Source organism: Cyprinus carpio, chromosome B16 (assembly GCF_018340385.1).
Source record: "Cyprinus carpio isolate SPL01 chromosome B16, ASM1834038v1, whole genome shotgun sequence".
NCBI lineage: Eukaryota > Metazoa > Chordata > Actinopteri > Cypriniformes > Cyprinidae > Cyprinus > Cyprinus carpio.
This window is the reverse complement of record NC_056612.1, coordinates 21,273,204-21,299,158: the sequence shown is the minus strand read 5'-3', so window position 1 is coordinate 21,299,158 and position 25,955 is coordinate 21,273,204. Positions and strand designations below refer to the sequence as shown.

The 25,955-nt window shown below is 37.0% G+C and overlaps 2 protein-coding genes across 2 annotated transcripts in view; one reads left to right on the top strand and one right to left on the bottom strand.

The window, feature by feature from the left end:
• The window catches only part of LOC109106144 (R-spondin-2-like), a 55,384-nt gene extending 50,531 nt beyond the window's left edge, over positions 1–4,853 (top strand). Inside the window, exon 5 of the mRNA XM_019119503.2 lies at positions 3,548–4,853. Coding sequence (XP_018975048.1) covers positions 3,548–3,669 — 122 coding nt within the window. The 3' untranslated portion in view covers positions 3,670–4,853. The remainder of the gene's footprint in view (positions 1–3,547) is intronic.
• A 17,088-nt stretch (positions 4,854–21,941) lies between these two features.
• Positions 21,942–23,984, bottom strand: LOC109106145 (CD83 antigen-like). The gene is made up of 5 exons (XM_019119505.2): positions 23,847–23,984; positions 23,650–23,765; positions 23,241–23,475; positions 22,822–22,931; positions 21,942–22,718 (listed from the first exon to the last, which is right to left on the bottom strand). The coding sequence occupies exons 1-5, from the start codon at positions 23,887–23,889 to the stop codon at positions 22,584–22,586; spliced, it is 639 nt and encodes a 212-aa protein (XP_018975050.1). The 5' UTR covers positions 23,890–23,984; the 3' UTR covers positions 21,942–22,583.
• Between the last annotated feature and the right edge of the window lie 1,971 nt (positions 23,985–25,955).

Below are 25,955 nucleotides of genomic sequence, written 5' to 3'. Positions count from 1 at the left end.
AACCAGGAGAAGAAAGAAAGTTATGAGGAAATCAGGTGGATGTACAGTACAGAATGTGTTTCAACTTACACCTGTGTTCTCTTTTCTTTGCTTTTCTTTCTTGACACTCATTCACTCAGGGGAAAACTCTCTCTTTTGTTGCCAAGGAGTGGTAATCAATTTTCCGTGCAGATATCGGAACATTAGAGCGCGCACAAGCACACTGTTTCTGATTAGCACTAACTTGTTTATTTGTTTGATGCTGAAAGTCATGTAAAACTGAGTGTCTTTTGGCAGATGCTTGTTTTATCTACAAAAGGAAAGCAATCAGTTACGGAAAGATTTGGTTTTTTTTTTTTAAATTCCACAAAAAAAAAAGAAAGGAAAAAAAAGAAAGAAAAATAAACCAATGTTTATAGATAAAAAACATTCTGGCATATGGTTGCTTTCAGCTTTCTCAATCAGAGATGCTAAAAACACATAATTTTTTCCCCTCACGTTTCTCCGCTAGGGTTGTAGCGAAAGGCAGCGTTGTCTTGACCTCACTCTGTGAACCTTGCTAATTGGACTTGGCAATTAATTGTAAATATTAGATCAAAACTGCAAACACGGCCCTAATTCAAACAATCTTATGCCTGACATCAATTCAGGTTGAGACGTATTAAATAGTTGCAGACATCTTGATATGATTTTCCATTTCAGGCATTGTTTTGACCTGCACAGACATAAGGCTTTCAGTTAGTTTTGGTTGCCCTCTAGCTGTCAGTTATGAAATGTAATAAAATTTCCATCAGCGTTTTCTCAGAATTCACTAATGAGTGATGATTTGAGCGTCTGATGGGACGTGTAAATGAAAGCAGTTACTTATAGGAACTTTTACTCGACCGTTTCATGAGACGGATTTCTGAAATAAAATTAGGGACATTTCTGAGTTTAACCGTCAAAATTGATACGTTATCTATGATTTATTTTTATTTTTTTAAAGGTGGTCAACCATATTTTACTGTAGTACTATCACGATATATCAGATTACATTGTCCTACTACTGTAAATTACACTTATGAACTATAATGAGAGTAATGATAATGGTAATTAATGCTAGTTGAATAACAATCATGTCTAAATTGATAATGATTCCTTTTTTTAAGTACACATTAAAAACCAGGACATGACTGAAGACACTTCCAGCCAAAAAAAGCCAACAAAAACTGGTACCCAGGTACCATCTGGTAACTTGTAATGCCCTTGAAAAATATTTCCTACAATAGGCTTTTAGAAAAACCTGTCCTTTAATGTCTTTTTGACGGATGTCTTTGGAACAATTTGATCAGCAATAGCCTGAAGTTTAGTTCTCTCCTAGTTAATCACACTGCTCTCCACTACTATAAACAGAACTTAATGAGACAGGATATTGTTCTAATGGTTGGGAGGAAAGCACACATGTGCTCTGGCCTGCAACACAGGTCTTTTTAATGTAGACCTCTGCTCTTTACTGCCATCAAACCGAGCCCCTAAATTGATCATATTGCAGACTGTTTATAAAGTGCACGGTTTTGAATCACAATGGCCCTCTTAAAACGGAAAACGAAAAGAAATTGCCTGTGGTCATTATGGGCTTGCATGTTGTGGCTGAGTAAATCCGTTATAGCTCACTTGAAGCAATTGGAAGCGACATTTATCGAAGAGGTTCAACGGCTTCGCTGTTGCTGTTGTTTTTATGTGAGGCGCATGGAGATTCGGTTCAATGAAAACTGAGTAAAATGGACCCCGAGGGCTTTTCGAGGCGTTTCTAAAGGCATAACGAGCCGTTGTGTAAAGACAACATTTTTGCATTGTGCCAAATTGCAAGACCGCAAGAAATCAGTCCTAAAATAGAACGATTGTATTAATTGCAGGAAATTGCTGGTGGAAGATTAAGTGAAATTGTTAAAAAAAAAATTCTCTCATGCCACCAAAAGAGAGCATTTTCTCAGGGTTGTTTCCACTTAAGAAAATCATTTTCTCAGAATTCACATCGTGGGGCTGGGAATGGCAGTCGGGCAGCTGCGAGCGAGCCAAGCACTGGGACCGTGTTTGAGAGAGAGGCCCACTTGAGATAAAGTCACCACACATTATGCTGCCTTGCCTCATTTTGTGGTGCTAAATGGCCTGAACAAGTGCAATAATAAGACTGTGAGCCAGGCCTTGAAATACAACTATAGAAAGATTATTTTCTGCAGCCTGTACGTGAACCGTAGCACAGCTATTGGAGAATGTGTGCCAGATCGGGATCCAGATACCACCCGGCATCCAAGTCTGACTCGTTTTTCCCCCTGCTGACAAATTTTCTGTGCCTCTCAGTCACACTTTCTCCTTTGAACGTTCACACACTCGCACACACACTCAATCATACGCACCTCGTTATCTTATTTGCCACTGTTGGATTTAGCAAGCCACCCTTCGTTGTGTGCGATATGCCACAACAGCCTTTCCCAGAATGCTTTGCCTGCGACACCTGGCTTGCATTAATTCTGGTCTGAGACGCCTGGCTGAGAAGTGAACGAGTGTTATGCACTTTGCTCCACTGTTTTTTGAGCTGGAGTGTGAGGAGGGGAGAAGGGGTGAGGAAAGGTTCATTTGGTTTGGGGTTCTGCTTGGAGAGCTGCTGTCTTTAAATCATAAAAAATATCATTAACAGGCAGCTGAAGGTCTCGCTTGCTGTTTTAACCCTTTAAGAAACTCCAAGAAATGGTTAAGGGGAAGAATGTATTTTCTTATTGAGTAAAGTAAAACATTATTGTACTTGTTTTGTACCTCAAAAATGACCTCAGCCCACATCCCAATGTGCATACTATCCATCCTAAATTCTGTGTGATATTAGTAATTTTCAATACTATTTAGGGCTGATAGGTTGGATTGTATGGATGGTCAGTAAGATTTTTTTTTTTTTAAAAGAAACATACTTTTATTTAGCAAGGATTCATTAAATTGATCAAAAGTGACTGTAAAGACATTTGTAGGCCTAATGTTAATTAAAAAAAATTCTGTTCATCGTAAGAAATGTTTCTTGAGCACCAAATCAGCATATCAGAATGATTTCTGAAGGATCTTGTGACACTAAAAATTCAGCTTTGCCATCAGAGGTATAAATGACATTTTAAAGTATATTCAAATAGAAAACAGTTCTTTTAAATTGTAATAATGTTTCACAATATTATTGTATTTTACTGTATTTTTTACTGACCACAAAGAGACTTCTTTCAAAAACATTAAAAACCTTACTGACCCCAAACTTTTCAATGTTAATGTGCATAATATTGTTTTTAATAAGTATAATTAAGTTTAAGTTTAAAATATGGTGTTTGCTTAATGATACAGAAGATGGGAATTTGTTTAACCTGGCTTAATTATGTTCCTAATCATGAATATTCTGCTACTGAAAACATTTGTTTTCTTGATTATTATTTAAAAATGGCGTTTAGAATTGGATGTGACGTCATAATGCGTTTCTTGCTTGTTTTCTGCTACCAATCAGTCGAGACAAACCGTTTCAGGGAATAATAAGCTTTTTCTGTCTGTTTTGTTATAGGCGGTTCGGGGAAGGGCCACCGGACCAAAGACCAAAAGAAGAAGTCCAACAAGCAGAGGCTGCGCTTCCGGGCTCAGAACCAACACAGCGACCACCTCTCCTCTCTTCGAGCCAGCCAGTAAAAAAAAAAAAAAAAGAAAGGAAAAAAAAGGAGTGAGAGACTTTTCGATGGAACAAAGACCACAAAGCTGCTAACCCATGCTCCACACATACCTACCCTGATGAAAACACACTCACGCATCCAAACGGGATTATTCATACTCATGTGGTCATACTGTGTCTCTGTGCCTCCTGCTGCTTCCCTCACCGGTGACACGTCCCCCCGACCCGTGACCCCACTGTGATATCATGGAACATTATAGCAGCTGTTCATATAGCTCATATCTCGTCCTATCTGAGGAGGAAGAAGAGAGAGACTGAGCTGGAAGCACAGAAAGCTTGGGCCTGGAGACCTGGAGGAGTAGAACGAGCACAGAGTGGCGAAAGGAGCAGAAGGGATTAGAAACGTGATTGACTGATAATGATGCCCTGAAAAACAAGAGAGAGACTTACCTGTATTTATGTACAATTCACACCATCCCCTTCCCTACGAAATCAAGGCAGAGTGTGTCATGTATTGTCTTTCTTGTCCAATAGGTACTTTGTTTTCCATAGCAATGTTGCAAACCATGCATAGTTGCGAAATTATTATTCTCAGCACAAGATGTTTACGTCCAGACCGCTTTATGCTTTGACTGTATATTGTGGGTAAGAATCTTAGTTGTTCAGCTAGCATGGCCACAAACTCATATGTACATAGTTGGTGAGTTTATCTAATAACGGTAACATTGATTATAAATATATATATATAAAAAATACTGTATTTTCAGTATTGACACCTTCAGAGTTTAAATGTGTAAAGGGTTATAATACCAGCTACAGTTAAATGAATTTAAAAATAACAAAAAGCTAAATAAAAAGCATAGCCTCCACATAGCTATTACATTTATATGGTATATAATTGATTTATTTATTGATCTTTTTTATTATTATTATTTTTATGTTCAGTGAAAATGATGTCTCTGTACCTGATACTCCTCAGTGCTGAAGTATTTTTTCAACCACTTATAACAATACAAAATATCTCCAACATTGGAAAGCGATTGTGTCTGATTTGCCGACAAATGTCCTTCAGAAATTCATTGTGTAAACCTGGTTTAGCATCTTGTTCTTTATGTTGATCACACATCCTGCAGCAGCTGAAGTATATCGTCAACTGATTGATAATGTGTATATTGTGTGCTAATAAAACGCAGTTCATGTTGCACTTCATGGTGCCGTTGTATATTTTCAGAACTTCGCCAAGTCCCAAAGCTCTATTACGTAACGTTTGTCATTTCACAGCACACCAACAGATATGGCCAATTGGCAGCAGAGAATAGGGCTCTTATTGGAATGTGACATCATTCGGAGCAGCTGTAAGTCTTTCTGACAGGTGCAAATGGCATCAATCTGTCTATCGCTACAGGCACTGAAACCACTTCACAAAACCTCTCAGAATGAAAATGAATAACCATTTTCTTCACGTAGGTTCTGCCAAAACGGTTTAATTTGAGTCACGGACAATTAACCCAGTGCTATGTTCTGTATAATCGTTGCCTCTGGAGAGAGAGAGAGAGAGCCTAATCTTACATACAGTCTCCATTTATCATGAGCAAAAAGTATACCTACCTACAGTACCTCATGCACCTGTAAACCTGGAAATAATTTCCCGAAGAGAATAAGCATTGCTAATAAATAAATATATAGATAATTTTAATTAATGGTTAATTAGTGGTTGAACTGCATAAATAAATGAATACATAAATAAATTGACTTTCTGAACATTTATATACAATTATAAAATATTTGCTTATTTTACAGGATGTAAGTGGGAGGGAAATTGGGGCATTTTATCCAACATTGTTATATTTGCAAGAGAGATATGAAATATCTTTTTGCAGTTACTTTAGGATTTTATGCTTTATCCTCTCAATTATTTTGAAAGAAAAAAATGGGGGGGGGGGGGGGAACAAAAAAAAACAAAGTAGTCTATCTTTGAAGTATTGTTATAAATGTATATGTAAAATTAACTATTAAAACACCCGTCTGCTGTGGGTTACAAGCTAATGAATTGCACACAGATGTCACCTCGGAGGCCACACAATCACCAAACCAAACTGTAAAATCATAGTTAAGCAAGTGGTACACTTAAGTGATTAATTTAAGAGAAGGCCACCAGGTTCAACTCACTCACTCAAGATTCAATTTGACTAGAGCAAATGATTATCATAAAATAACAACTTACATCTGTTTGTTCCTTACACAAACCTATCATATGAATTCACTGGAATTAAACATGGTACATAAGCCGTTTAGACAAATTTTATGATGCTTTTATAGAACTTTTGCATCCTTTTTTAAGTTTGAATGAAATGATGAGGAAAAACGTTTCCTGTTGTGTTCCACAGAAAAAGGAAAAAAATCTGGTTTGAAGTAAAGTAAGGGTGAGTAAATGATGACATAATTTTTTATTTTGGGGGGAAAGTAATCTTTTATATCCAGGACCAGGACACAAAGCACATGCTAATGTTATAGTATATAATGTCTGTCCACACATCAGACGTTTGTGTTGCCCGTTTCCTCTTGCTAGTTTTGCGATTCTCTTTTCATCACAAAACCACTTCTGTAAACTTCGCGGCAGCACTTTAAAGGCAGCATATCATACTGTGGATGTCTGTATTTTCCTGGTGTGTGTCTGTGGTAAGAGGTTCTGGTTTAGTTGAGTCTATGGCTTCCTTTTAATCTGATGGAGTGCGTTTTCATTAGCTTCATTTGGTTCTATTATTATGGCACACTTCAAAGACTGAACAAGTGGAACCACAAACAGGAAATGCTGTTTGTGAGGCCTGAGTGCTAGTGGTCCTCTCATGCAGCACGATTTCGCTCTCATCACTCTGTCATGTACAGAGCATTTTCAGCATGAATGACACATTTGATCCAAAGCAGACGCCGGAGATGGAAGTTATGACATCGCATCGCCAGAATAATAACTTTGTCTGGGACAATAAACCTTGAAATAATTTGTTGTTTTCAGTAACTGTGTAATGGTGCATTGGTTGCCCATCGAGGCAAAGGAAATCTGGGATCATTAGCCCACTCAATGAAAATGACATTTTTGGCGAGACATCCTGTGTAGATGTATGAGCATGATTTCACCAAGTACAACGTGTTCCTGGAACAACATTCCAATCAACCAATCAGAATAAAGATATAACTTTTCAGGAAATATCTGTTTTAGGCTTACAATCAGGGTTAGGTGTTCTACACTCAATCAGCTATCATTTCCCACTGATTTTAGTAATAATTTATTGGTAGGGTTAGGTTTAGGGGTAGGAATTAGTTTAATTCTATATTTTTGGACATTAATGTTGATCCAGGATCATCAAAAGATGTTGATCCAGGAACATGTCTTGGCAAAATCATGGTTTTAGGTGTATGATTTGGTTTTATTGTATATCATTGTATGCCAGTGTAGAGTACAACTTTACCACATGTCAATGCCCAAAACATACAAAATTTCTAAGAAAGAAAGAATTATAAAACCGTTCTTTCTGATCCTCGGATCTGATTGGCTGAAAGACTTTTCCAGGGGAGCCATATTCTAGTGATAAGAGAGCTGCAATGTTTCACTGTTTGTATCTCTCCGCTTGCAGTATTTCTTACAGTGAGTGTCGTGGCAGATGCCCAAATCCACTATAATTTAATAAATAATTTATTTTAAATATTTAAATAATCTATAATTGTGTCACAGAATGTAGCCTAGTTGTTTAGACTTCAAATATCGCGGTTTGTTAATAGAGATAACATCTATTTGAACATTTTTATTTCAAGAGATGTGAGCTTCAGGGCATCTCAATCTATTATTTGTTCCAAAGCAAATAATTTTGTCTAAGGGCAAAATCTCATAACATTATATTTTATATTTAATGTTGTATATTAGAGCACTGCCTTTGTACTTTTGACTGAATTGTCAAGCAACTTTTTATGGTGGCTGTTTGTTGTTTAAGTGACGTTTTCGTATTAGTAAAGAAGGCTTGGGCTCAGCTGTTAAACTGTCAACTTGAGAAAAGAGGGTTTTTAAAGACACTCTGTTATTGTTTCTTATGTATTTACACACTTGTGACGTCGAATTGATGTATAAATGCAGTATCACTCTAGCAGTGTGATATGGCTGTATAGCAGCATACCGCCTATACAGCCATGCCGATATACAGCCACATCGCATGACTATTCATGTGATATTGCTCACACACACACACACACACATATATATATATATATATATTGCAGTGGGTGTAAATGGGACCTCAAGAGTTTAATAGTCCTTTGGGTAGGTGATGTAATATCAGGTAATGATGCCATTTTTAAGAGTCCTGAAGTGTTTAAGAGGCACCATTGTGTTCATTCAGTAATGGTTTTGAAAGACTGTGTCTGTCTGTCACAAGGAAACATATAGCTCTATCCAGTGGTTTTATTGTAACTTTATCTGCATACTGTCCATGTGAATTATGTCATTTTGGTGTTTTGATTCATTATAGGGGTTTATCAGAATTTGAGAAATCCTCTTTTATGTCTGTGTCACTGGACGGGTCTGGCCCGCTTAATGTTCATTTTCAGCCTTTGAGTCATGAGGGAGTAAAATAATATTTATGGCCTCATTTTTGAGCCTGGTCATCTTGGTTTCATTATGGCAGGTGCAGCGGTGGAAATGGGCTCGATATGATTCCCGTTGGAAGGAGAATTTCTTGGCAGGTCTGGCATGGGATATGATATTATTATGGGGCATACAATATTATTTTTAGTGTCTTTTCCCTTGCCGTGGCTAGTTCCCTTGCAAGTGACCAGTACACCACCACACTAAGTCAGCAGTTTTATTTCAGTCAGACAACCGCACAAGACCTTGTGTCTTCCGCTGAGGCCTTGAGGTCTCGTAATCACATGAGAGGTCAAAGCCGTGAGTCGACCGCACCGTCACCACCTTCCTCTGGACTCCAGGTCTTACCAGAAGGATCTTTAACATATGTTCTTTATCAGCACCGCTGAGTACAGTTACATATATTTAAAAGACATTAGCTAGAGCTCTGAGCTCCCTTTATGGCCAGACAGCGGTATGTGAAGACAAAAGTCACTTTTGGCCAAGCTTCCGTGCCTGTTGCTGTGGACGAAATTAAACCCCTATCGTGATTCTGCATTCTCCTTTTTGTTTGGCAACAGCTCTCTATTTATTGAATTTTATAGGGGTCTAGTAGCTACATTAGCTAACAGTTTCAAGGGAGGATTAATACAAAACAGCCCTTTTTAAACCATAATATAAAGACTGCTGCCTATAGAATTACCAGCAAGGACCCAGAAGGGTGATTTCAATCCCATAGCTGACACAAATAACTGTGAGGAATGAGGGATACTGTTTTGCTTTGGACATAAGGGACATAACCAGGAGTTAAATTGGCATTCTGAATGTGAGGAATCTCCAAAAGGTGGTACAAAATGTATTAATAAATTAATTTTACATAATGCTTAATAGATGTAATAAACTTTTGTTGTGGATTAAACAAAAACTGGCTAGGAGTGTACAGAAAATGGATCGGATTGAGAAATAATTTGCCAATAATGATTCTAAGGTGCCAGAATGCTGTTATGGACTGTTCCAGCCTAGGGTTTTTATAGAGGTGAAACTGTGTACAGGAAGTGGCTGGAGGTGTAAAATCTGAATATTTTTTTCCACATAGCAGTTCTTTGAGTAGTTAGCAAAATCACACCTTCCTCATGCACTCACACTTACAGGTGGTCTCTGATAAAAATCACTCTTAACATTACCACAGATTACAAAAGGAAACACAAAATACTGCACACATAGAGTTTAAAAGAATGCTGGGTTTATTAGCTGTATTATTGACAGTTTTTTTGTGAAGAAAGAGGTGGCCACTCTACAGTCTCTGCTGTTTTCACACTTTTCTGGTGCCATAACACTCAGCATTTCAGTCTGACACCCAACTCGGCCTCTGCCAGGCCATCCTGTGATTGTTTCTAAATGGTGTGAGGAATAATTTCTATCACAAATTTAATATCACAAAATTAGGATAATAATGTGACTTTTCGAAATAAAATAATGAAATAATGTGACTTTGTTAATACTGTAGTTCACAGAAGAACTTTAATTCTGTCATTATTTACAGAATTCTCAAGTTTGTGTAACAATTTTTTTTTTAATTAAAAAAAATGAGCATATTTGCCATTTTATTTAGAACCTCAGTCAAACTCACACACCAATGAGTTTGACCAATTATTGTGGTCAACAATTATTAAAAGGGTCATATGATGCGATTTCAAGTTTTCCTTTTTCTTTGGAGTGTTACAAGCTGTTCGTGAATAGATAAGATCCCTAAAGTTGCAAAGACTAAAGTCTCAAACCCAAAGAGATATTCTTTATAAAAGTTAAGACTGGTCCACGCCCTCTTAAAACTTCTCATTTAAACACACCCCCACATGTCTACATCATGATGTGGGAAGATTTGCATAACGCCAGACTGTAAGTACGTTTTCATATGTAAAGGGTCTGCCACTGATGAGTCAAATGCGAGTTTTGAGCAGTGTAGAGTAGCACTTGTTGTTTGTCATTTCTCCGATCACAAATGCAGATATGGTTTTATGTTTACGCGGCGCAATGCAACACAACACGTAAAAAGACAGTACAAGTCATTATAATCCGTAATTATGTCTCTACTGGATGCAACAAATGGTTCGTTTATAATGGCATTACAGTATTGTTTACATGAAGCGGAAGTGCGTGCAAATTGCAAATAGAAAGCACTAACAGAAACCATTTGAGTTACGGGAAGACACAATGTCCCTATGGTTATGTTTTAAATTCCCAGAGATTCTACTAATAAGATTTGCCAGATTGAAGCTGCTTATCTCCTTAGTGATATATGGAGCACAGTTTATCACTTTTAGATCCTGAGAGGTGTCATAAATATTATTCAGCCTATCTTCATCTATGTGGCTGACTGAAATAGAAAATCAGAGTCCAGGTAAGTTTATTCTGAGATGTGATCTGTTTTCTTCATCAGTCTGCCCTTTATCCCCACATTACACGTTCATTACGCTCTCCTCTCATCAGCATGTCTGAAGCAATGACAGGCAGTTTGTTGGAGTGGAATACCGACTGAATATATGCTATCACTGGCCTCTAAATTAATGGCTAGTGTTCTTTGCAAGCCTTTAATTCAAAACATTTTACTACAGTATGTGTTTAGCCTTTAACCTTTTCACAGAATGTTTGTAAGCTTTACGCAACCTCCCATGTATCTTCTGTCTGTGTTTGCCTGTGTGTACGTCTGTCTACCAGCTTGAGCCAGTATGAGTCGTGTTTACTTTTCTTGTTTTTCCGTCCTGTGAACTGAACAAGATTTAACATTTTCTGAAGAAACTCGCCACAACAGGGGTGTTGTGGGTGGTTGCCAAGACATGGGTAGGATGTTATGGGTAGTTTCTAAGGCATGGATACTGATTGTTAGGGTGTTATAGGTGGTGGTTTGCTTGAAAGGTTAATAAATGGTTCTTAAGTTGTTATTTGTAACATTTCGGCTTTAGAAAAGAACTGTTTCCTCTTGAAAAATATTCTGAAGTTACACCATCCAACTATTTTTATAGTAACAATGGACATGGCCATTTTTAACCTATATCAACAGTCTTTTATGCTGCTTGCTATTGCAAACTGGCATTTGTTATCTTATTATTAATCATTAATTTACTATCATAAACACCCTGGTTTGGAGCATTATTTCTCCAAATTATTTATTTATTTATTTTTTTAGTCTATGATCCTAAATGCAAAATTATTATTGTATAAGTTGGTATAAAAACTCGAAGAAAAGTAAAAAGTATTTAAAAAATCAATATAAATAATCAAACCAGTATAATATAATATAAATCAATATAAGTCATTTCTGTAGCAAAAACATTACAGAACGAAAGAACGATTCATTGTTTGCTGGATGCACTGTGTCTGTGAGAGTTAAAGTGAAGCTATCTGTTTGTGGTTTGAGCTGTAGTGTAAAATGTGCATGAGTCTAGGCGCAAGGCATGGCATGAAGCCAAGATCTACCGTGCTGCTTAAAGAGACTGTTTTCTGGGGATGGCCCACCGCTTGGGGGCCTCCCTGTCTGAGAGAGCGGCTACGAGGCACCAGTCTCTGCAGGGGAGACTTAAGCTCCAATCAAAACAGGATTATATAGACGATAGTTTAAACGAGAGTTGTGCCCACACACAAAGACAGTAGCGCTGAGGCAGATGACATGGTGAGGGCAGCTTTCTCTCACACCACACACTGCAGCTACAGTATACACATGCTTTCAGCTACAGCAAACCAGTTTAATCTTAGACTACCCCACGGAAACTGCAAAGCCATTATAAAAACCTTGTTCAATTTTAATCCTATTCCTCATTAACTAGCTCCCCAAAGATCCAAAAAACACAACGCAAAACTTCCCGCGCCAACAAGTGACGCACTAACCGTTATAAAGCTAAAAGGTGCAGAAGGCTATTTGAGACTTGTAACACCAAACCCCGCCAAAATTTCTTCCCAGTGGCACGGTGCTGAATAAAACGACATTGTGACAGGACATGGGAACTCTGCCAACGCATCTGTAACACAGGAAGAAAATTCAACAGGAGCCTGCTGTAATTAGACTAATAAATGTTTTACCATGGATGTATTGGAAACAAAGCAGGGCTTATTGCAGCCCGCATGGCTTTCATTGCGAGAACTCGTACGCAAATGATGTCTTCTACTCAGAGTCAAAGGGGCGTCTTTAGCGTAGCAATGAAACAATTTAACGGGAGCTCAAGCTCTAACAAAAAAAAAAAAGTTTTTGCTTCTAAGGAAGAAGGAAATGTGGAACTGCTTTTCTTGTTCTATAATCGACGAACGTTAGAAAATTTGTAACAGGATTTTGTTTAATTCAAACCCATTTTATGAGCATATAAATCCTGATTAAAGATATATATGAGGCTCTGAGCGAATGTCACTATTAAAGCATATCAGTTTGTCAACGTTATGATAATGTGTGAAACATTTTGCGCAACGTCAGTTAAAGCGCGCCTGCTGCTGTTGCAGAATAAACTGGTAGAGAAGGTGGTGTGTTTTTGGTTTGATGTGGTGCTGAAGAGTCTGGCTCATTATTCGATTTGGCCGCAGAATAGGACCCGATTGGCCCTCTTTAATGGCCCTGGGGCTGCCATATCGCATTCCCCCAAGCTTTTATTATTAAAGATGTGGTTATTCAAAGAGTGTTGGGGGAATAAATAGTGGCACAGAGTAGGTCAGGAATTCATACACCACTGGTTGCTGGCAGACCAAATCATTGCCACATGAATGATGTTTACAGGTAGGTAGGCTAAAATTCGAGTTAGGCCCCAGCGAGAGCAAATAAGATTAAATTGGAGGGCCAGACAGGTAACCTGATGTTTGCATTTGTAGTGCATTATGGCCTCCATGTGTATACTGTATATCCAGCCTCCTACAGTAGCTTACATTGCTCTGTAATTTGCACAGACTGTGTCCTGGGATGGTTAATTAATCCTGAAGACCAAACTAGAAACAACTGCCTGGTTATTTTGATTGGGACGGTTATATTTAGCTGTCTGGCATGGCACTCTGTGGTGGTTGCTTTGGAAGGAACTGTGAACCTTGGCCTGCTGGGTTACTGGCTGTCAGAGCTGTAAAAATGTCCGTTTATCAAGTGAAAATGCCCTTGAGGTGTTTCATATCACCCCAAAAGGACTCTTCACTTAGACACAAGCCATAATAAGAGACAATTGAGACAATTTACACTTATTAAAGACCTGTGTGAGCTACACTAAAAATAAAATGGACAGCCAAATGTGGAACTGCTTTTGTGGTAAAACCATCCTTGCCTGTAATTTTCCAACATTTCTCATTAGTCATGATCGCAAAGCCAAACATCACTAATGCACTAATCCACATTTTTTGGAAAGTTGTAAATATTTATTTTAAGCGTGACACACTTTTATCATGGAAAATGTGAAAAATAATAAAACGTTTTGAATTTATAACCAGCGTAATTAAATTGTCTGTATAACAGATCAGATTATCATTGATTTCCTGTTAAACAGACAATTAAATTATAATGAACATTTGATCCATCCTCATGTAAATTCAAACTTTTATGACTTTCTTTCTTCTTTGGAATTTATTTGAGAAAAAAAAGAAATAAATATTATTTATTTTCATATACTATTAAACAATTAGCATCCAGAAAAAAAACTCTTACCCTTACCCTTCTTTTTTTCAGTCAAAACGACATAAAGGTTTTGAGGAAATAGTGGATTTTCAGTGGGAGCCAACAGGTTGAAGATCCAAATTGCAGTTTCAGTGCAGCTTCAAAGGGCTCTTTTCTTAACAATATATATATATTCCTCAAAAACCTTAATTTCTTTTCAGCTGAAGAAAGAAAGACATGAACATCTTGAATGAGGGTGAGTTAATTATCAGAAAAATTTTATTCTGGAAGTGAACTAATCCTTTATAAGTAAATGGGTCCAGTGTTGTTTGGACCATACACCATTTTTTTTTTTTTTCAAAAATATCTTCTTTTACAATCTTGTTTTAAATTACATGAGGCTGAATAAATGGCAGAATTTAAATTTTTATGTGAATTATTTCTTTAACACTGGCATTTGAAATGGAATTAATTTGAGTAGTAACATACACAAATACATTGTTTTATCTTTATCTTTCTACAAGACTGAATAGCTTGAATAGACATACCTCCGGCTTGACAACCAGCTTTCATAATTTAACAGGGCACCTTTTACAGATTGAGCATCTAATATATTTGCTCAGCTGGAATACTAGAATAGCATTATGAGCTTTGTCGAAGTGTTGAGTTGCAGAGAATCCACATCCACCGCACAGGAGGAGGTTTCTGAATAAAGAATCTACTGTATAGAGGAAATTACATGTCCTGCCAATGAAACATTCACAAAACCCAGACTTTACCCTCTCACATTAGAGAAATATTCATTTTTAATGCTGGGGAAAGTAGGTCTGGACAGACAATTTCATCTCTTGGTTAGTGGAAACTCGACAGCCCGTAGTCCCTCCAAAACGAAGCTACAGCTGTCAAATCAACCTGTCAGGAATTGCTGAGCAATTGCCATAGATGAAACTGTTTGCAGGTTTATACAGATGAAACCTGCTATCCAAACACATTTATAGGTGAAGGGACCTTTCAGCAGTAAGTGTGCCGAGCAAACTTCTCTCCATGAATTTTGTCTTAAAATAATACGACTGTTTCACACTGGTATATTGATGATCCTATTCCTCATTATAAATAAATGCTCTTTAGTTTAGCTCCAGACACCCCCACAATGGCTGTGTATAAATATGCAGTCACCCTCGTATTTCTCACTCAAAACAGTGGCTTTAGTTGGCTAACTCTGATGTTGTCGACCATGGCGTTGCAGGGAATATTTTTTAAAGTTGAGCACAGATGCTAGACCTATGTATTAAACATATTTTATAAGCTATTATGTGAAGTTGCTAGAATGCAAGGGTGACTTGGATGCAAACAGGTGAATATGCAGAATTGTCACTGACTGTGCATCCTACAAATGCTACTGTTTGCACTTATTTGTCTAAGTAAGACTCATCACTCTTGTTTGCATTATCTCTACATACTGATCCATATTAAACATAATGGCAGAGATACTACTGTATATTATTTTGATAAGAGCCGAGCTGCTGTCTGGCTACTTAACAAAGTCACAAAAACTTAAACTAAACAAATAGGCTTTGATTTTTGATTTTTATTTTTTTTGTAGTTAAGGCTTACTGTACCCATTAGTATGTTCTGGAAACTTTGGTTGGGTTAACTAATTATGCATATGGGATTGTAGTGCCACTTAAGCTTGAAAAAAAGAAAAACAAAACCCACACACAATGAAAAGTGACTAAATTATACTGCAGTTGACCAAAAACTACAATAGTAACAGGGTTATTTATAAGATATAACTTGCTGCTAAAAATGTGAGTTCCTAAAGTTTTTATCTTAATTATGTTACATGGGTAGGTCGTACGGATTTTAAAACTCTGGAAAATGGGTTGTGTGCCAAAAAGGTTGAATAATCTTTGGCTAAGGGCTCGCACAAGAGCATCTACTACATGATATTAAACACAAGCTGACAGAAATTAGACAGTTAATGTCAATCAAATTATATAACTAAACATCATAAGGCTTTTAATGATAAAACTTGAACACATAAGCAGACACATAATCATATTCACAGTTCTTGTTCATTTAGAGAGTAGGTCGTAACATGGTCAAGCTCCACCAAGTGCAAATTACTCCAAGTTATAGACTTTAAAGTGATCCCTTCCTTTTTTTTCATTCATGGAACTGAGAGGGGGCATGAACAGATGAACTTTGAATGTATAGTGTTTCTTATATTTAAATTTTCAAGAGGACCACATTACCTTTTTTTATGATTTTGATTGTAATAGGGTCTTATCAAAACCAGATGTATGTAGTAATAATAGGCAGCTGCATAACTCTGCCTCGGGGCTTTTCCTTACATGAAAAAAAATGAGCAAAAGGAAAACTTCCACATGCTAACATTTACACAGTGATTTCTTTTAATTGCACTCTGCTTTTTAATTTGCCTCGGACTAATGCTTTCAAAAATGTGCCGAAGGTATTTTATTGAAGTCTTGCCTAACGCTGGACCATGTTTCCGTGCATGTCCTTCTCTTTGGTGCATACCTGGCAACCTGCATTCCTTGTTTCATTCCCAGAGTCAAACGTGTCACACGGCATGTCGAATGAGCAGGCTTCCATCAGTTCTTTGCTTCAAAGGATTACTGTAAATTAACATTCCTTATGTTGGGCTGCATGGACAAGTCCCAGTGAATCGTGTTCGAGGCTCTGGTTGCAGCCTGGACCCAAGAACGGAGGTTTAAAGCTACATGACCTGCTATATTCTGAAAGGAGCATTGTGTTGAATGCAGTGTTTCTACAAACTTCCAGTGATGATAAAGCAAGTCTTCAGAAACTTGACAGCATCAGAATGTTCTGACGTGTATCTTGGATGACTTTTGGTACCTGGCTTGCGAAAGAAATCAGTGTTTTCATGGGCCATGATCAGAAGTGCATCGTTATCATCATGTTAGATTTGTTATAGAGTCTTAAGTTTCAGCTATTATAATATTTATTTGTTCATGTATTAGGATTGTGTGTTTGACATTGTTTAATACCATCGTGGTATAGGCATTGATAAAAATGTGGGTGGTAAAGATTGTTCCAAATTCTGTAGGCTGCTTTCCCTGACAGAACACTGTAACCTCAACTCTCTCTTGATTTAAAAAAAAAAAAAAAAAAAAAACTTAAATTGATGAGCAAAGCAACAACATAAATATTGTGGGTATATTTATGGTTATGAGCTTCCAGTGGTGGTTCCTTCCAGAAGCTCTATATTTCCTGCTTTCAGCTTGTGGAAATGAGGAATTGAAGGCTTGAGGAAGAGCCCGGTCCCCCGACCTGCAATAAAGCAGCTTTGCAGGATGACAGCCACGGCACCATCCACAGCCGTCCTCCAAAAGGAAAAAAGTGGGCAGAGAAGTGTGCAGAGGGGAGATGTGCGTAAAGAGAAGGAAACCCAAGAGAAACAAACGTTGATCTGAAGAATTATGGTGCAGGTTTAAGCTGAGAGTCACAGCGCTACTGTATGTCTTCATCAGCCCTGTTACTGAACCTCAATTTTCCATGTGAACAAAGATCTAGTCAATGCACGGGTGAAAGCACTTATCATGCTACTATAGGTGTGTGCACTGTATATATTGTAAAATTATTATTATGTGAAATCAGCTTTAATGGGTAGCTATTTGAAATGACTTAGAATTAATAATAATAATAATAATACTGTATATATTGTTAATTTTTTTTTTTGTGATATTATTTTTTATGGGTAGTGTCATGTCATTGCATGTCCGTACAGCTTTCACATTTGCATAGTTAAACTATTGGTTTCTAATGACGTTTCTACTATACGCAAGCATGTGAATTGTAGCGCGGGGACTTTTATACATACTGTATCTCCATGTACTAATTAATAAGTGAAATATCATGTTAATATATAATATTAATGAGAAATACATGGGTAGAAGGTTGCCAGGAAAAAAAAAGAGCAAGGTAAGCGGCTGAGTACTTTTGCATTGACAACAGAAGTATTTTTTAGTAAATAGCGTGAAAAAGTGATGCTGACGTTTTTACTACTGAAAGACTGTGACGGCTTTAACTGAACTCCTCATATTTTCTTTTTGGATAGCGCTGCTTTCTTCCGCTTTCTTGGTCTTGTACTAAGATAAATGTCCATGAATTGCTGCCTCATGACAGGGAATCAAAGCTGGTGTGTTTTACTTTGTCTTGACTATATTATCAACACCGATAGCAAATGGCCTCGTTTTATTCAGTATTTCCCTGACTATAAGCTGTAGTCAAACTAAACAGACAGCACCATCGTGTGGTGAAAGTAAGCTCAACCCAGAGAAACGGTCGAATTGCCTATTTGTCTTGTTCTGACGCAATTTAAGGTCTGTACAGTTAATATTAAGTTATATGGGTTTTTAAATTAAGCTATTTTTTTCTAATTATTTTTTAAGGAATAGTTTACTCCAAAGTAAAAATGTTCTCACCTTCAGGCCATCCAAGGTGCAGTGAACAGATTAAAAAAGAAATGTAGCTTTACACCACTTGCCCACCAGTGAATCCTCTGCAGTGCCCTCAGAATGAGAGTTCAAACAGCTGATAAAAACATTATAATAATAATACACAAGTAATCCACATGACTCCAGTCCACAAGTTAATGTCATGTGAATCGAAAAGCTGTGTGCTTGTAAGAAACAAATCCATCAAGACATTGCTTCACTTCACAAGACAACATCATTTATTGACTGGAGTCAACCTGTCGATTATCGTGATGTTTTTTTATCAGCCGTTTTGAACTCTATTCTGATGGCACCCATTCAGTGCAGAGGATCAATTTGTGATGTGATGTAATGCTAAATTTCTCCAAATCTTTTTTGTTCCAGTAAAGAAATAAATTCATCTACATCTAGTCGCCAGAACATCATACAAACTTTGGTGTTGTCTTTTCTGCCAGTTATCTGCCACCACCCTAGAATCACTCAGAATACCTTAGCAACCACATACAAAACCCTGGCAACAACAACATAACATCCTGACATAACATCTACAAAGAAAAACCCTGGCAACAACAACATAACATCCTGACATAACATCTACAAAGAACCTTAGTCTTGCGAAGAAGTATCGTAGATGCGGTAAATATAGTAATGTTTCATGTCAAGGGTTTAAAAATATTAAAAGATATCCACAATCCCACGCATATCTGTGATTCAAAGTTGTAGATGTTCAGCAGATGGACACCTTTATTTCTTCAGTCACTGGAGTTGGAGCATTGTTGTTGGACTGTGGTCCTGCTCAAAACTCATGGTAGTTAATTAGAGGAGTCCTGTGGGAGCCTGGCTAAGCCTCTGTCTGATGAAACCTCTTCAACCGAAGCCACAGTGTCTCCAGCACATTAGGCCTACAGTAGCAGAATCACAATAATGTCTCCACGTTATTATGCATTCTCAGTAAGCAGAAAACCACACCGCTGTCTCTCTCCGGTCAGTCAAACACTGGACTCTCTGTCATGGCCAACCTAAAGGACAGACAGCAGCAGTATCCAGGAATTACACCCAGACTGCTCCTCACACAATGGTGGGCTTCTTCTGGTTTAATGAAGCAGATGATGTTTAATCCGGAGATGGATGTGGAAAGATCACAGAAGCTCTTGCGTCTACTTTAAGACACTGTTACGGAGTGCAGAGTAACATTTTGGACTATTTTGTTTTCTTTTTGTTGCCATTTACTACAAAAATATGTCTCATTAAAGTGTGCGCCAGTTTCCTACACACAAAGTCGAGCAGCGAGCGAACACGTTTCAAATTGGACAACAAATGACTCTTATTCGTCGGTTCTTTTGAACGAGTCAGTCAAAAAGATTCATTAAAGTTGGCGGTTTAAATTTGTCAGATTCAATTAGAATCGTTCTGAACTGCGACACATTTTTCGGTTATATCTGATGCCTAAATGATTCACTCGTACTATTTTACAAAACAGTATTCTTGGTTGACTATAGGGTTGAATTACATTAATGAATTTAAATAGGCAGAAATATTCTTTCAAAACACATTAGTTAAATAATAATAATAAAAAATCATTAGTTAGATTAAAAAATCAAACAGGCAGAAATATTCTTTCAAAACAGTCAGCAATATTAATGGTTAATAATTTATTGATTAGCATTACAGATCAACTGTAAGGATCAATTAAGAAAAAGATTGTTTGGGTGACCTATTGGTACTGTAATCAACACAGTTTTACCTAGTTAAGCTAGTTAAGAAAATTGTGCACTCATTGAAGCACTTTTGAACAACCATTTTTATAATGCTATATTCTGTAATTTCTACGTGCATGTTTAGAAAAGAAGTCAAAGAAATGGATGATGAAGGAAAAAAGAATAATTTATCAACTTGTGTTTACCCGCTCCTTCACATCTGTGCTTGACTGGATAAGAATCGCATTTTTACATAACACATACTTAATAATATCAGCCAAACCATTTGATATCATAACTGACTGGTGTGGTGAATAACTTGACTGAGCGCCAGTCATATTATCAAATCCAGTAAGTGACTCATTGACGATTATAAGTCAAGGTTTATGTAAATCATGAGGACTTCATTTAGCATTTCCCATAGTGCCAGGTTTCCATTGGAGCATTATGTGAAATGTGGTTTGGTTTGTGTTACTGTTCCATAAAAGTATGTTAGACCCAACATGAGTTTAAAAATGAAACACTCCATTTAAGCTTGAAAAAATAAGATCTAGAATGCTATAACTGAGTGTTTGAGGTGAAAGTCATTTCTTATGTTGTGGGTCAGTGGTTGTGGCAAAGTAGTTTGTCTTATTTTTTCATATCCAAGCATACTTACTATTGCAGTCAGATGGCCGAGGAACCCCATCATCACCACCATCAATAACATCCAGTTCTGTGTTTGTATAATTTATAATAACGATATGTCACACAGGTTTGTGAGCTCATTTGTGAGCTTGATAAATGGCCAGACAGGACTGGTTATGCTCAAGTGCTCAAGACAATTTCAAATTATTCTGGAATGTGCCACTCTATGATGTAATAGTGTGGCTAAGCCCCGCCCACCGTTTCGCACACGTAGTAGCTAAATAACCAAGATTTCTGAATTTGCAGTATTTTCAAACTACTAGGGGTTTCTAAATCATGCAATCAAAATGACCCCCCTTACCTAACCCCACCCCTAAACTATGACGTCAGCCAATTAGGTTTTTTTTTTGTTTGTTTGTTTTTTTGATAGAGGTCTTTTACTATGATGATATACAAATAATGCAGTGAAGTTTTCCTACAGCAGTGCACAGGTGTCATATGTGGACACAATTAACTGCTCAACTTGTTCTTTGTAAGAAAAAATATGAGAAAGTAGTGTTTGTGATTTTCCAGCCACTAGAGAGCGCCATTAAATCTCGTATCCTTTTCAGTTTTTGATCATAACCTATTGCTTCCTAAGTAGTAATTTCTTCTCTTTTTGACTGCTGTTTTCTGATTGTAGATATAGATATATATATATATATATATATATATATATATATATATATATATATATATATATATATATATATAAATTTATGTTTTTGACTGCTGTTTTCTGATTTTGGTTAAAATTTCAAAATTGGAACACCAAACATATACGTGATTGCTCAGTTTCCAAAGTGAATCCCAAATGATGATTTAAAAGAAAATTATTAATAAATAAATGATATTCATGAGGATGAAAAAAAAAATCAATGACCAGATTAATTTTTCTGCATGAACTTCACTACAGTATGTTTTATTGAATTAGTAGGCTAAAAATAGTCAAGACAGGAAAAAAAAAAAAAAAATATTAAACTGTCTAAGATCTATTACTTTAATCTAGAATATTGAATATTAAATTCTAAATTTAAATGAATTGTACTCAATGAAACTTTTAATTTCACCAGCCAATTCATAAAATATTACTGACAATAATCACTTTAAGTAATAATCATATTAAAAATACATTATTTGGGACCTGTATGTTTTCAAAGCTTCTAGATTATATTTACATTAAATATTTATATGTGCAGTCTTAACAGAACACAAAACATAGCAATAACTTTTATCATTTGTATCCACTTTATTATATATTCAGTAAACATTAACATACAATATACAACTCCATTAAAAACAAATAAAAAAAAAAAACATGAATTTTTAAGCAAATCCGTTTAATAATGTATATTTTTATCAACATGAAAATATTTTATGAGGTAGTTTTTTGTTGTTTGTATTTCTAGAAGAATGACAACATTGATAAAATAAAATAAAAAATAATAATTTGAAAGGGTTTTATTCGCCTATATAGACTGAAAATTATGATCTCATTTCTTTGGTGGAAAACCTGTAGGCGTGCCTGACAAACGCTGCTCTCCAAGCATAACATCCATACATAGTCCTTCTCCACTTCCACAGTTTTCACCAACAAGCAACCATAATGAAGCATGCACAATTTTAACAGCACTTACTGTTTCATGGTGTAAACATGCCATTTTCAAAAGATAATGTTGTTGATGTTGAAATCTTTGTGCATGCTTCTGTCACTCTTTGCACCTTGACTAACATATCAAGTAGGCTGCCACTTCCTGTGCTTCAGCCGATGGTCCTCTTCAGCACAAGCTCTGTGGACTCTCCATCTCCTGTGCGCAATGCTTCATTTAACTTCTACTGAGCACTAGTCCATGTACTCTGGTTACCATCACACATACACTTCAGGCATTGTCTTGCAAATCAAATGATTAGGGACAATCAAGTTCTTGCCTTGATGTTGCATTTTCAGCAAAGAGTCTTTTAAAAGTTTCTTGTTGCTTTGAAATACATTCCTTAAACAAACCTGTGGTAAACATAACTCTGGTCAACAACTTTAAAATACATGCATAACATCTCGACTCAAAGTATTTAAATAATATCTTGACTTTAAGTATTTAAGTACTTACATAGCTTATGCAGAACATCAGGAATGCAATAATGAGTACTGTGACAGCCAGAACTCCATAAATTGTATCTCCTATATTAAATACTCTCATTTTCTCAACTGTACCATACTCTAAAAATGAGAAAGAAAGAAAACAAAAGCACACATGAAGATCAGATTGTTAGTTTGTGAGCTATTGCTCACAGTTGAACTATACAGTGGCCTTAAAAGTATTTGGAAGCCACACTTAAAACTGTATGGATATTATTGCATTGAGATGAACTACTACACCTTTGGTTAATGTAGCCTACTAGATCACCCCAGTAAACTTGATTCTGATTTTAAAAGCTCCAAAAATGTCTAAAACATTTGTATATTTTAAGTGTGGCTTAAGTATGTGTTCAAATACTTTGTGTGGCCTTTATAAAGCCCCAAACTCACCATCCACTTTCAGAACGATTTCACCGTCTTGGTTCTGATGGCCAAGGGGAGCAGACAGAAAGCATTTGTATATCCCACTGTCCTCTGCAGTTACATTAGACAGAAGAAGGCTCATTGAGTTCTCAAGTAGCTCGACCTCTCGTTCGACACCTTTATATTTTTCCACTGTGCCATTGTTTTTAGTTAGTCGCTTCCTTACAAGTCCAGATAACAGATGTGAAGGCTCTTCAGAAACCTGCAGAACAAAGGTTTAGCTTAAAGATTAATGACATATTCATTTGAAACATTACATTTCTCAAAAACATATAGGGGCAGATTTCAAGATCTAGTAAAAAACATGAACATGTGAAGGGAAAAACGCAAGGTTCTAGAGAAAAAAAAATAAAAAAATACGAGTTTTGAACTTTACCTTGTACCATATGACGGAACGGTACTGGACGTCGGGCTTTGATTTCGCCGCACAACTCAAGACTGCGTCCTCACCACTAAAGAAGCGAATCTCCCGCCGCACTCCTTCCGCCACAGCTGTGAAGAAAACAACTCATGTCAACCTGGATCAACAGAGTCTGCGTGAAAATGCTGCCAGGAATACAGGTGGAGTCTTACCTAAAATTGCAACACACGCGACTAATTCCGAGAAGTAATACATGGTTCAGACTGTAGCTTGCTGTCGACTCTTTGCCTTTTATATAGGTCTTGTCAATTTGAGGAAGTGGGGTATTCCCTAGCACGCGCAAGCAAGTGACGCGTCACCCGGAACCGGGTTGATGGGAACTTTCATTTTAAGCATTCACAGACACTCATCAGACTAGCTCAAGCGATGTGCTGGAAAAGAGAAGTTTTTGTTCGTTTCATATCACTATCAGTCTTTGTTGCACCTGGTAAGATATTTCATGCTCCTATTCATCCGATTCACTCACTTTACATATTACATACTGTAGCTATGAGGCTTGATGCTGTTCAATATTAATGATGCAGCGGCAAGTTTATTCTCGCATGATGTCATAGCGGTCTAGCAAGCACGAGCGCTTGTGGTTATGCTGTTTTTTCACATGCACGTTTTATTATCTGTGTGTTTTTGTTATTTGTTAATTTCTGTAAGTTTAGATTTTTCTAGATTTGAATTCTGTCTCTGTTGGGTTTCCCATTACGGCAGTTCTCAGCTGGTTTTTAATTTTAACATCGCATCTTAATGTCGTTAAAAAGTTATATATACATGCAGTCCATTTAAAAAGATGTTTGATAGAGAAAGAAACGTCACTTGACAAAACTCCCTTTGGTATCTGGGGATTCCTCCATTATGTAATTGTTTCTAAACACGTTACAGTATTTACAGTAGCCCCTCACTGCAGAACACAAGAGCCAGGGGGCGTGGTTGGATCCACATCAAGAGGGTGGAGATTGGTAGGTTTAGGGGTGGCAATGGGTGGGTTTTGGTATCAGGGGGTGGAGACGGGTAGGTTTGTGAATATGTAAGGTGGGAGGAGTTGGATCTAGATCCAGCCACGCCCCCCAGTATTTATGCGGTAGTTTTAATCTGATGCCTTGACCTAGTTGTCTCAAATAAATAAACGTTACACTTTACACCACAGGTAACTGCATAGACTTCCACTGATTTTATATTAGGTTAATATTTTTAACTACAGAGGGCCAGTTGTCAAGGTATTTCACAAGGTAGTTTAGGAAGTTTGGTCCTCACAAACATAGTCAAAACACAAACACAGAGACCCGGATATGCTGACATGCAAATAAAAGCTTATGACTTTACTTATGGGTTGCACCTGTATATGATTCCCTTTCTAAATATATAGTAATGACAATTCTTAATGACAGACACCGCTTATACCTCTCTTCTCTCAGTGTTCACTACGGTCACAGAGACGACACAAAACTACACCTGTGCTGAAGAACTGCACCATGTACAATCTGAATATGCAATGAAGAGCCCAGACTGTGATCAGTATTGGTCTGCACAGGATCATGTGAGTAGATTGAAGAATTGAAGTTCAGTGATACTCTGCAGCTCATTGACTTTCATGCTTTTTCATCATTCAGTCTATTGCAACATTTCTGCAATCCACCCCAGAGTGTCATAGTCCATGCAAAGAGGTGTTCGGTGGGAGAATCGTTTTGACTGACTGCATCAATATCTCCCTGGCTGTAATATGCACAAGAGTGAGTCGTTTTCTCTGCACCTCAGGTCCTTTATTCAATTCAATTATGACTTTATGAGCATTTGAATTGACCATTAACCAGCATTTGTATCTGTTTTAAAGGATTATTTGACTGAATACCGTGTACATTTTTATGGTAAGTTTATCTCTACCACTGATATACTGTTTATTGCTGGGTAGCCAGTTAATTTTCAAACATTTTCTTTTGTTTCGTTTTAGGCGAAAGAGTCCCTCAACCACTGATCAACCCTGTGAACAGAGGTCACACTGGTAATATAAAACAAACTGTGTGTGTGTGTGTGTGTGTGTGTGTGTGTGTGTGTGTGTGTGTGTGTGTGTGTGTGTGTGTGTGTGTGTGTGTGTGTGTGAAATATATAATACTCTTCAGAACAGAAATATTTTTGGTTTCATTTAAGAGGATTTTTCTATTTTATTTTTAGGTATTTTCCTGCCCATTACCTTGGTGGTCATAGCCATTGTGGTGTGTCTGCTGTGTGTTGCATATGCATACAAAAATAACAGAAGCAATGTTCAAGCCACT

Bases quoted from the DNA above. Each gene is read 5' to 3' on its own strand.
- LOC109106145 (XM_019119505.2), bottom strand. From the start codon at position 23,889: ATGTATTACTTCTCGGAATTAGTCGCGTGTGTTGCAATTTTAG. The intron at 23,766-23,846 runs GTAAGACTCCAC...TTTTCTTCACAG, and splicing joins CGCGTGTGTTGCAATTTTAG to CTGTGGCGGAAGGAGTGCGG. The intron at 22,719-22,821 runs GTAAGTACTTAA...TGTTTACCACAG, and splicing joins TGATGTTCTGCATAAGCTAT to GTTTGTTTAAGGAATGTATT.